At 40.6% G+C, this 13,001-nt stretch overlaps 1 protein-coding gene across 1 annotated transcript in view; it reads left to right on the top strand.

Annotated features, from left to right (window-relative positions):
• Positions 1–8,172: 8,172 nt before the first annotated feature.
• LOC131434825 (protein sister of odd and bowel-like) overlaps positions 8,173–13,001 on the top strand; it is a 111,459-nt gene continuing 106,630 nt past the window's right edge. The window contains exon 1 of the mRNA XM_058601996.1: positions 8,173–10,880. Within this exon, the coding sequence (XP_058457979.1) occupies positions 10,316–10,880 (565 nt within the window). The 5' untranslated portion in view covers positions 8,173–10,315. The remainder of the gene's footprint in view (positions 10,881–13,001) is intronic.

Below are 13,001 nucleotides of genomic sequence, written 5' to 3'. Positions count from 1 at the left end.
TACAAATTGAACCAGTTTTAAACCGATTCTAGAAGAATTTTACCCATTTTTGCATCGTCGCTCTAAATGACGGTGTGAAATTCAATAGCAAACTATGGAACTACGAGATTTTTTAGTTTATGATTTACATTATTTGACACATACTCACACATACACGCACAGATACATACATTGCTCAGCCCGATGAACTGTGTGTGTGGTATAGAACATTTAGCCCTCTGGGCTAATTTTCACTAGCCAATTTTTCAAGTGATTGCATAAACTTTCTTTATGAGAAAGGCAATAAGTGTACTTTTATAGAAAAGCATCGTTAGCATGATTTTGTAATAGCACTAACAAGTAGGTACAAATTGAATAAAAGGATTAAAAATTTAATTTTTTTTTACCTGAACTATATAAATTTTATTGTAGCAACCCTGCACGCTATACGAAATTGATCAAAGCACGCTACGAACGGAGCAAAGCCACACGTACCGTCGCGTACTAGCTTTGCATCATCATTTTAAATAACGATTTTAATGTTTTGACACTCATCGCCCTATAATTTCGTAGCCGGAAGTTTGATCTGGATGAAATTGCACAGTATTCTTCCAAAAAATAAGAGCTTTAATTTGAAACATGATTTGTGAAAATCGGTTTAACCATTGCTAAGAAATCGGAGTGAGTTCCGTTTTTGAAGATTTTCTTCACTATTATCGGTGCTTTCGAGAGCGGAAACTGTAGTTTTATATATTCACTAACTAACAAGTTCTGCCAACTAGATGAATTTAGTAGTAAATTTTTTAAAACTGTTCAGCTCGTTTCGCCATCACTTGTGAAAAAATACTCATGAAATTGAAAATTTACACTAATCGCACTGTAATATCGGAACCGAAAGTCGGATCTGAATCAATTTTTGGGGAACTTTTTAAAGAATTTTAAGACCTTTGATTTGCTCCTTTGTTTGTGAAAATCGGTTAAGAAATTCCGAGAAAATTGAGTGCACATTTCTAAATTAATTTGCAGATATTTCCTTTCAATTTCTGAACCGGAAGTCGGGTCCAAATGAAATTCAAGAAATTGGATGAAGCTATAAGACCTTTCATTTCAATCTAAGTTTGTGAAAATCGGTTTAGTCATCTCTGAGAAACGTGTGTGACTATTTTTTTCCTCTTTTTGGTACATATCACCCCGTAATTCCGGAACCGGATGTTGGATCGGGATAAAATTTAATAGAGGTCTATGGAATCATAATACCTTCATTTGAATATGAATTTGTGAAAATCGGCTCAGCCATCTCTGCGAAAATTGAGTGACATTATTTGTTACATACGAGGTCTGTTCAAAAAGTTCCAGGAATTTTTTAATTGTGCGCGTCTGGAGAGTCCGGTGGTCAAAATTTTTTTTATTGTGTTGGTACATATGTCCCTAATGTATGGTGAAATTTTCAGCTGTATTCATTGTTTACATTCTGTCTTGTAGCGGCTGGTGTAGACGTGTTTTTTTGAGCTCGCCGATTTTTATTAGTTTAAACTATGGAAGAATTTGTATTAAATTTTGCGTGAAAAATGAAATAAAGTGTAACCAAGTGTGCGAAATGTTACAGAGAGCCTACGGTGAGTCTGCTATGAAAAAAAACAAGTGTTTACGAGTGGTATAAGCGTTTCCAAGATGGCCGCGAAGACGTTGAAGACGACGAACGCTCCGGTCGACCCAGCACGTCAATAATCGATGAAAATGTGGGAAAAGTGGAAAAATTGATTATGGATGATCGCCGAATCACTATTAGAGAAGTTGCTGGTGAAGTTGGCATATCAGTTGGCTCATGCCATCATATTTTTTCAAATGTTTTGGGCATGAAACGAGTGGCAGCAAAATTCGTTCCAAAACTGCTGAATTTTGATCAAAAAAACAAACGCATTACCATCGCTCAGGAGCTGTTAAACGACGTCAACGACGATCCAAATTAAAACGAACCGTGCTAAAATCGGTCCGAGGCAAAATTACACGAAAAAGGAAGCTGTACACAGTCGTTTTGGTATTTAGAAACAATTATATAAAAAATTGGAATAAGGGGAAAAGTCACTCACACAAAAATATCGATATCTCCGTTAAAAACGGACGGATTTTAACAATCTATGGCTTGCTGGATAGCTATTACCAGGCAAAATCTAAGTCTAAAAACATATTTTGTTTCCAAGATCAATTTTGACAGATATTGCCAAAAAACTGAAAATTTTGACATAGAACTTCGTATAACTCAAAAAGTAAACACCCTATCTCAAAACCATTCAATAGCGTTATGGGTGAGGGGAAGACCTTTCATTTGCGACTAGTTTGATCAAAATCGGTCCAGCCTTCTCTGAGATTTCGACCTCTTAGATGACAAGACACACACACCCCCGAAGTATTGAGCTTAGCTTAGTTCCGGGGGGATCGAGGCAAGATGTCCAAGGTGTTTTAGTGGGTAAGGTTCAGCCAGTCCCACTCGCTGGTTCACAATAGCGGTAGCTTGACAACAACCGAGCGCGTGAGCTGGGAAAGTATATAAGGTATTTCACCTTGTAAACACACACACACACACACACACACACGCGCGCGCGCGCGCGCACGAACGCACACACACGGACATTTGCTCAGTTCGTCGAGCTGAATCGATTGGTATATGGGCCTCGGAAAATTTGTCTTCAGTTTGAGCGAATTCTATACATATTTTTAATATCTATAAAAAAGGTAAAACAGTACATTTAAGGGTGAAAACAGAACGCAGTATTTGGGTCAAAAATACAATACGGATACGAGCGCTAGGTATCACGAGTATGGGCCGAAGATAAAAAGTTCATTACCACAGTTCCTTGTGCTGGTAGATCTTAAAGCCTGAGCCGCAGCTAGTTTTTTGGTGACCCAGAGCATCTACAATAAACCTCTTCATAGTTAGTGGAATCACGAGTATAGACCGTGATCAATAAGTTCGTTATTGTAATTTTGTATGCTGATAGATCTTAAGGTCTAAACTCCAGGTAGTTTTTGGATGACCTAGAATATTCACAATAAGCAAATGATTTGCATGTGGTATCATGAACATAAACCGTGTACAACGATATTGATAGTTCATTTGGTTACGCTCAAGGATGGCTTTTATCGTATCAAAGAACGCTCACTAGCAACTCTTCACACGATTCAATCAGCGCCATCAAAGAGAGACGGATATCATTGCAGCAACAAAAAACCGGCATGGTTCAATTAACATAGAATAGACACCAGTGCGAGAGCTAATTTCTCTCGATGACCTGTCTGAAAATCAAAGATTAGCACGCTGCTGTGAGGATTCTCTCTGAAGCATTCTCGTTTCGCGATCCGATTCTATACGGGCAGTTGATAATTGCGATAGAATCATTTTACTGTTGCCGCTTATTCTAACTACACATATAAAAATATTTTGTGAATTTACATCTATTTTAATGCACATATTTGGAGCAGGTAATTAAACATAAAATTACTTTACAATTCTGTACGTTTCAATACAATTTAATCGCAAAATAAGCGTTAATTGAAAGATACAGTTATATTCATTGAATATTCAATGCAATTCAATTTAGTTTTGCATCGATGAAGGTTTTCAATCAAAATTTCGATTCAACCCATGTCTATTCCATGTTACTATTGATTTACATCTCGTGTAAATTGTATAAGTTGTGTCTATGAAAATGTAAGTGAATGCTCCACATAAGGGTTTTGAAATATTGCAACTCAGTATGAGAATCATCAAAGTCAAATCATCGATTTTTTGCGATAAATGTCAACTTGCGATTCTCTCTTAGTAAATTCCACACAGCATCGATCATTATCAGACTGACTGTGTCTTTTTTAAGGGCCGTGAAATACTCAGAGTATGAAGAGGAGCGAAGAAATGTAGAAAAATTCTCTCACGGTTCATGCATTGAGAGACACGAGTTCTTGTAGCATCTTCTACCGGATTGAAAATGTTGTATGCAATCTTGATAAATATCGAGCAGCTTCTGTCAAATAATCGGCAATCACCAACACTGATTATGCTAGTAGATCTTAAGACCTATACTCTAAGTAGTTTTTCAACGAACAAGCACTACCTCATAACTCATCACAATGATCCAATAAAATTTATGTGATACCACGAGTATGGATCAAAAAAAAGAAACTCACGAATGGCATCGGTTTCGTTGGTAGGCCTGAAGGCCTACATTCCAAGGAGGTTTTGGATGTACAAGAACTTCCACATATTTTTGCTGAATACAGTACTACCGCACTAAAAAATTATGCAAAAATCACCAGTCTCGCATTCATATACCGATATCTTTCGTTCCAAAGAACTCTTGGATGCACTCGATCCAAGCTAGATTCTATGAAATCGAACAATTCCATAATATACATTTAATAAAATTCAATTCACTGAAGCAAGTTGGATTATTTTGTTTACGTACACGGATACAAACCCATTACCGGTACCATGATGGGGAAAGCATGAAAAGCATGAAACATTACTTCTAATGAGTCCATGCTTATACTGATTATGTTGCGAGAAAATCCCATAAAAATTTCCACGATTTACGGGGGAACTAGGGTCTAAATGATGAAATAAGTCAACATTTTTGCCAATTTTTTTCACAATTATCGTTCAACAAAAAAAAATCAAATGTTCTGCATGATAAAAAGCATCATTCGAACAACATTTTGTAAATTTTTCGTGAAAAAAAAATTGAGAAATAAGCCGATGAGGAAGCATTTTTGAGGACACTTCTTAGAAATCATGCTTTGCGGTATCCACTGTATCTCAGCGCAGACTAATCAGAAGTGAACTAATCAAAGCAGTATAGTTAGATGATTTTTCACCAAAAACCCGCCATTTTTTAGCTGTAAAACCTCCCCAAAGTAACAAACAACGAAAAGGAAAACGTTGGGGTCTGGTTTTTTTAATATATAGAAAATGTGCAAAATTTGAAAAAAAAAATTAGTGCAGTAGATTTTTAATGACGATGGATACAGACTTTCAAAACCTGATTTCGAGAAAAACGCGTTCAAAGTTTTTGCCTTTCTCTATAGAAAGGTATAAGAATTGCTGGAAAAACCGACTTTCGAACGGAAGATCGGTGACCCATAGTGTTATATACCATTCGACTCAGTTCGACGAGATCGGAAAATGTCTGTGTGTGTATGTATGTATGTGTGCGCTTGTGTGTGTGTACTTTTCGAAGCTATTTTACCGCGCTCAATTTTCTATGAGATAGTTGAATCGATTTTAACAAAATTATGCTAGTTTGAAAGCTACTTTGGGATCATTGATCAAGTTCAAAGATCAAATGACTGCGACTTGTGGTTCCGGAGATATGATGGTATAAGTGACATAACCTACAAAAATCGTTGTTTTTTACCGCTCCAATATATATAAGAGTGCGAATATTTTGGGATCCCCCCCTAATTTCGTAAGGCGGTGGTACTCAAAAGTTTGAGCACTTCGATAAAAATCCCCATACAAAATTTGAGCTGAATCAGATATGGGTAAGAGGTGCTGTCCGACGGTAAAGGTTCTAAAATTTTCGATCTTGAAAAATCACCATTGGGGGGAGTACATGAAATTTCCGAAATCGAAATTTTTTTTTCATGCCAAACGCCTTAGAATTGCATGGTGATTTTTCAAGATATATGAAAATTCCACTAAGTAGACTAAGAAGGGTATTTTTAGATTAGCATCACTCTTCTCATACAAATAGGCAACGCAAATGTCAAGCACTAGGTTGGAAAAATGATGCTGACTGTGTGACATAAACAATGAAGCATGCTTTTGTGAACCACTCGAATCAATCTGAATCAATTGGTGTCAAAATTAGTATCCGAAATTATTGAATAAAAGTTGAAATATATTTTCATGAGACTGTTATGAAAGAAGAGAAAGGCATTATCAAATCACTAGGTGGATTAAGAAGGGTTTTTGTCTATCAGGTGTACAACTTTGCTTCCGTCGTTTTCCGATAGGTGGCTGTACCGGTTGAGGCTGATCAAAGTGCCTAACGAATTGTCATCGCCGTTTCAGTGACAGTTCTTGTTTTCATATTATTCACGCTCGAAAATGTCTGAAATGGGAAGTCTTGCCCCACCCGCCGTATTCCCCAGATGTCGCCCCTTCTGACTTCCACCTATTCCATTCGATGGCCCACTGTCTGGCAGATCAACAATTTCAACCCTTCGAAGAGTTGGGAAAATGGATTGCTTCATGGATAGCGTCAAATGAGGACTCCTTTTTTCGAGCCGGGACCCGAAAATTGCCGGATAGATGGGAGAAACGGACGGACAGTACTTTGAATAATTTATCTGTAAGCACTTTTTCGCAATAAGGCTTTTAATTTTGAAAAAAAACGGTGGAAGCAAAATTGTACACCTGATATAAAATCAATGGAAACAATTTATCACTGAAAAGTGTCCGTAGGGACTTACATTTTCAAAAAATCGTATTTTTCTAGAATGTTTTGTCAAGCTTCCAAGTCAATCGAAGCAGAAATCTTGGGCCTATGCGCCGAGCTCTCACTTCTTTGCAGTATGAGATAAGCAAAGATAAAGGCCCATAATTTGATGAGTTTTGTTCCGATAGACTTGAAAATTTCACAGAATTTTCTTGAAATGTTTTACTATAAGAAAGTAATAAATGATTTTTCAAAACTGTTAGACCCTACCCGCCCCTTAAATCATTCTGATCATAATATCATCAACAATAGGTGTCTCATAAGAAGACACGTTCCATGATGTTCATAATTTCCTTATCGTGGTACCGGCAATAGATTGTTATCCGTGAATAAATAAAAATTTTCTTTATCATGCAAAAACTTGTTTCATGCGACAATCGCTTAAATTAAGTAGAACATCAAGTTATTTCTGATAAAACGCGTAAAAAAGTCGTGTAAATTTAGGTGTCTCTGTCCCTGATGTTTTTCAATGTAATTTGTATTCAGATTAACTCCATCCAGAAAAAAAATGTACATTTTAATTGATCGAATATTTATTATATTTTGTGAGCCTAGGTAACACCGTTGGCCTCGGAATGTTGGTTACCAGGACAAAACTGATGATGCATCACTGGCAGCTAAATATTTTTCGAGCCTTCTTCGTGCTGGAAAAAAAAGATAAATGACCTGCTATCGACCTCCTGTTGGACCACGGTCACTAACAGCGTTCACCTGAGTCACGATTTACCACTAATCGATGACCGTTCACGAGTCACGGTAGCTTACGTTAATTGGTGTTTTAATTTTGTAGAAATAAATAAACGTACCGAAAATCCCGCCCCTAAATTTAGATTAACGTTGAAAATATTGGGTTTCATTAGCTGCAACAGGAACGCTAAAACGGATTAGGAAGGCAAAAATATCACCGGAGACCGGAGTCTCTTGAGTGATAGTAGGTTTTCATGCAAAACTGTAATTTTCCTTTTCACGATGCTAAATTCGGTTCCTTGACTCATACGAGTGCGGTCAAACTGTGCGATGTCCGATTTCTGCAGTCGTCAGTGTTAACTTCAACCCTGTCAATCGGTGCAGTGCCCGTGAAACGAGAATCGGATAATCTTTACAACCCCCCCGGGGGGGGGGGGGGGTGAGAGACGGGAGCGACATACGCACAACAGTTACCACGTTTAGGCATTTGCCGTTCCTGTGATCTTTCCTGCGACAGTGAAGATGGCAATAATTCTTACGAAATCAGAACGGCTGTAAGCAGAGGAACAGCCGAAATCTCCTCAATTGCTGCCACAATAAAGGATCCTATCGGAATCAAAATTCCGAACATTCGCTCGTTCACGCTCCGAAACGATGCTCATGCGCACTCGGGAGGTGGTGGGCAACCTGTGTGAACCATTACCACTTGTTAGACGCTATAGGGGTGAATTTTCTTCAACCCTCACTGCGACGAGCATTTGTGTTCGTACATAACGCTTCGTACAAGGGAGTGGTAACTGCTCGAATCCGTGCTGAGTGTCCTTTCGTCGACACAGTACAAAGCGTCCCGTACTGCTCTGGCGCCGCGGGAGAAAGCGAGACGGAAAAGGTGTTCATTCTAGCGAACCTTCCAGCGATCGTCGAGTCGTCGCAAACTTTCGCCACTGTGTGTTTTCTTTCCTCTGTGAGCGCTGTGTGCTTCCTGTTCCTCTACGTTCTCGGTTCCGACCGTTTTCCGTTCTTTCTCGCAGTAAGTACTTTTTTCGATCATCAACGGGAAGGAGAATGCGGTTCAATTGGAAGTTTGCGCAATTTTAGCCGAATTTTGAAGTGCAAAGTGGTGAAAAGTGATTCTCGAAAGTGGCGCTTTTCTGGGGCCTGGTTGCGGGAAAAATCGAGCTGCCAGAAAATGGCTCACGAATGCGGTGCTAGTGTTGGTGCTGGCAATCGCTGTATTGGTGCCCGTCGGAACAGTGGAAACCTGTTCGAGCAACCAACAACTTGTTAGAGGACTCGAATTCACTCCCTTGCCTGTACGACGGGGTGGTGGTATTGGTGCAGGGAAAACTATAACGCATTTCCTCGGTGAAAAACGGTATGATTATTCGAGTTTGCAAGCATGGCCGCCGGATCCGGTTCAGTGTTCTGTCAACTTCCAGTTGAAAATTGCTAAAAAGTGGCCAAAAAACGGACCAAATTGACCGGTGAACAGTGACTGTCGTACAGCACCGGCGGAACACCAGTGACAAGTGTCAGTTTGTAACCCACAAACACCCATTAGTGTCGTATTGTTGCCTCGTTGGATCTCGTTGGTTCGTGTTCGCCTGCGAACAGAGAAAAGTGTTGTGTAATTTTGCCTTGGACTTTGGGAAATCCCTCAGAAGTTCGAGTCCCGACCCGAGTTGGAAAAGTGCGCTTGTTTCGCAGGTACACCTGCTAGATCCGCGCACCTGTTGGACTGGACCTGTCCGGTCAGGATTTCCGTTCCGGCGAGGGGGGGATGGGCACGAAGAATAATGCAGAAGATCATCCTCCCGTTACCGACTACCCTCGAGACGGATGGCACTCCATTTTCGGCTACTTGTTGCATCAGCTGTAATTATTACATACATACATTAGTGAACTGTCCGCAATTTTTTAGATGTGAACAAACCTGCGACTACTGTCACGTAATGAAAGCAATTAAATGTTTGAAAACACAACGAAAGCAATAACCATCCTGTGAAATTACAACACAAAGCAAATTAAACTGAGAATATAAATCCTATCTAAAGTTTGGAATCAAATTCCCATCTCCTAAAACGCAAGCAAAGATTAGAGCAATAAATATTTTATACTGTAAACTTTTAACATAAAACAAATTAAGATAAATCAATATCGCTGAGCAGCTAACTCGAGTAAACCGCAATTACCCCTGCACATCCAGTGGCGTCACAAGCAGTAACGAAACAGCCAACCAGTTATCGGAAGTGGAAGTGAGAAACTCGTCCAAAGGAACTCCATAACAACAAGTGTTATACGATTGTTTTTTTCCTTAAATACATAAATATACACATTGACTCACCTACATTAGTTTTCCTACTCCTCCTCCTCCTTCGGATCGCTGTTTGTTGCTCTCGTATGCGTCAACCGACGGCAGAACCTGCCAACCGTAAGAATCAACCAGCCAGTCAACCACCCACCCATCCGCTCACCCACGGAAAATCGAGCACAGCTCCACACCCTACAACACCGAAGGACCAAGAACGCTCACTCATACAACGAACCATACAACTGCTAGAAAACACCAAAACTACAACAACAACAACACGGCAGGGAGAAAATCAACAACAACCGACGAACCAAGAGAACCAGCAAAGGAACCAGCGGCCCGCGAGTGAACGGGAGGGCTCGAGATCAACCGGTCTCGCTCTGCTGCACATGTGATCTTCACCAACACCAACGCGCCCAACTGTGACCGAAGCCGGGGTACACACAAAAAGAAGAGAAGTAAAAAAACAGTCATTCAATCGCGAATATTGCCAGCCACCCGCTCGGGGATTTCGTATCCGACCGACCAAATCTACTACTCCTTCGGCCAGCGCGCGGATTCATGAACCGGAGAGCGACCATTAAAACATATTTCATAAATCCAACAAGTGTGTTGTTTTTCGGTGTCGTGCTCGGTCCTGCAGCGGATCCCTTCCGTCTCCGTCGGTCATCAGAAGGAAAAAAAAACAGGCAAAGGTAACTTACCGACAGCGGGTGGAAGTTTTATTTTTATCGATTTATTAGCCTACCGCTAGTCCGTCCGCTGGTAGGAAGTTCTCCGCCACAGCAGCCGGGCTGCTTCCAGAAATAAATAACATTATTAGTGCGGGCGGATCAATTCAAACATGCCCCGTTGCTATATCGCCAAGAAGCAAACGACGGCGACCGACAGCGGTGCCGGTGGGGGTGGTGGCGTCGGTGGTGGAACGACGATTCCCTACGGACGTTTTGCTACTAATGGGTTGCTACCCGGTCAACCAAATGGAGCTGGTGGTGGTGGTGGCCACGTTACCATTATCAGCGGGACTGGTGGCAGCGGAGGTGGCACTACAACGGAAGTGGGAAATGTGATTGTGAAGCATAGCAGCGGCACCGGCCCGAACAGCGGAAATAACGGTGCAACGGTGGGCCCGGGAGGAGTGATCTGTAGTCCCAGTCCGGCACCGACCGGAAATGTAATTATACTGAACAGTGTGAGTGTGATCAGTGGCGGTCCCGGAGCGATGGGAAATGTGATTGGAACCAACGGCACCGGAGGAGCTGGCACTACGACCGCTGCGACCGGCAGCGGGGGCTTTGGGATGGCGGGTGGCGTAATACAACGAATAGAGGATTCCGTTGGACCGACCAGTCCGACGGAGGCGTGCGTGGCACCAATTTACTACACCAACTTGGCGGAAAATCAAAACGGTAAGTCGATGCTGCGGGGACAAAGGGCATCGTTAAACCATCTTAGGGTCACTGACGTTTTTCGCATAAGTCCGTTTGAAACGTTTCCGATTATTTTCATGTAGATTGTATTACATATTATTATTATTGACCTAAGAATACCACTTGAACGAATGGAAATTGAATGAATTTATCATGTTCCGAAAATATTTCATAAAACTATTACATCAAATACAAGTTTCCAACTGCGAGAGCTTTCGTTTAAGAAAACGAAAAATGGTTCAAAAAAATAGTTCCGAAATTGACTCAAATTTCGATGGTGATGTAAAATCATGTGAAATGTGAAATACATCTTCTGACATAAGGAGTGTATCGAAAAGTAGTTAGCAACATTGATTATTTAATAAAAAAGCGAAAAAAACATATTTTGACATCAGTTTCGATATATTGTGGAAACATTACATTGTTATGCATTTCACTGATTATATTGAAGAAAATCCTAGTTTCTGTGAAACGCTCGCACTTTGGACTTGACATTCTTCATTAAATTCTGCACAATTACTTTTTTGACTTTCCAGGTGGCCAGTTTTTTTTTAACTCCTGCATGTTTTTTGACACTGTACCTTCCTTCCGAAAGTGCCGCTTGACAATTGCCCAATACCTTTCAATTTGTCGAAGATCCGGGCAGTTCAGTGGGTTGATGTCATTTTCCACGAATTGTACATTATTTTTTGACAACCACTATAGAACAGAGTTGGCGTAGTGGGCTGAAGCCAAATCCGGCCAGAACAGAGGAGGAGCCTTATGCTTTCTGTACAGTGGCAGCATTCTCTTTTTCAAACATTCTTCCTCGTACACCTTGGCGTTAATTGTGCCCTTCGTGAAGGAAATCGACGACCGCAAACCACAGGTACAAACTGCTTGCCAGACCAACACCTGCCCGAACTTTTCCATCGCCACCGTGGTGTCAGTGTCGTCCAGTTCCTGGTACACCGATCTCGTATAATATTGCGGTCCGACCAGCGCTCGAGAGTCTTCCTTGACGTAGGTTTCGTCGTCGATCAGGATGCATCCGACTTTATTCTGTAGAATCCGGTTATACAGTTTTCGCGCTCTTGTTTTGGCCTGAACTTGCTGTACCAGTGACTTTTTCGGCACCTTCTGTTTCTTGTACGTTTTCAGGGAGTTCCGAACTTTGATCCGTTGAACCATCCCGATGCTGGTGTTGAACTCCTTGGCCAAATCCCGCGTCGACGACGATAGGTTTTTCCTGATGTACTCAACCACTTTTAAGTCCCGGCCGGGCTGGCTGGGACCCGTTTTCCTACCGGATCGGGGCAAATCCTTCATGGAAAGGGTCTTACCGAACTTCTCGATAATATTTTTGACACTGGTGTGGTGCACTTTCACCCGTTTGGCAATTTCGTTGTACGTGACACCACTTTCTGAGCACCAAGTGTGCAGAATTTTCTTTCGCGTTTCCGGATCAATTCGACTCATTGAAACAATAACCCGTACCGAAACCAATCGACTGTTTTTAACATGTAAACAAACATGTCACCGCAAAACACGCTGCAAAAAAATAAGCCATTTCAGAGTAATAACTTTTTGAATGTTGCTAACTACTCATCGATACATTCCTTAGTTTAGTTAGTATCATGAATTTCATTCAATATGCAATTTCAACTGACTTCTGATAAATCACAAGGACCTCAAGGGCGATCAACTAAGCTGAGCTATTGTCACGATTTGAAACAATATTTGAAACCAATTTGGATATACAATTGTTTAAAATAACAAAACGATCAGTTGTCTATCAAACTACATTAACAGTTGTTTTAGGCCGAGAATTCATTGATTCAAGCATGAATCGGCTTACTGTAAACTAGAGCATGATTGTTTAGAACAAATGTTGTTTGTTTCAAGAAAACATTGGCTAAATGAAATCAGATTTGTTGTTATCACTATATCAACCAAAAAAAGCCCTCACCCAAATATGTACCCAGAATTTATTGATTCACACAATAACATTTTCTGATGGTTCAATTTAGCATTGCAGGTTCCAAAAAGGAATAATCAAAGTAGATTAGGTTTATAGTTGAGGAAAACCGGGTGGAGCATACTATTGATTTGAATCATTTC

Source organism: Malaya genurostris, chromosome 3, assembly GCF_030247185.1.
Source record: "Malaya genurostris strain Urasoe2022 chromosome 3, Malgen_1.1, whole genome shotgun sequence".
NCBI classification, from domain to species: Eukaryota; Metazoa; Arthropoda; class Insecta; order Diptera; family Culicidae; genus Malaya; species Malaya genurostris.
The sequence above is the reverse complement of the archived record's forward strand: the minus strand, read 5'-3'. Positions and strand labels throughout refer to the sequence as shown.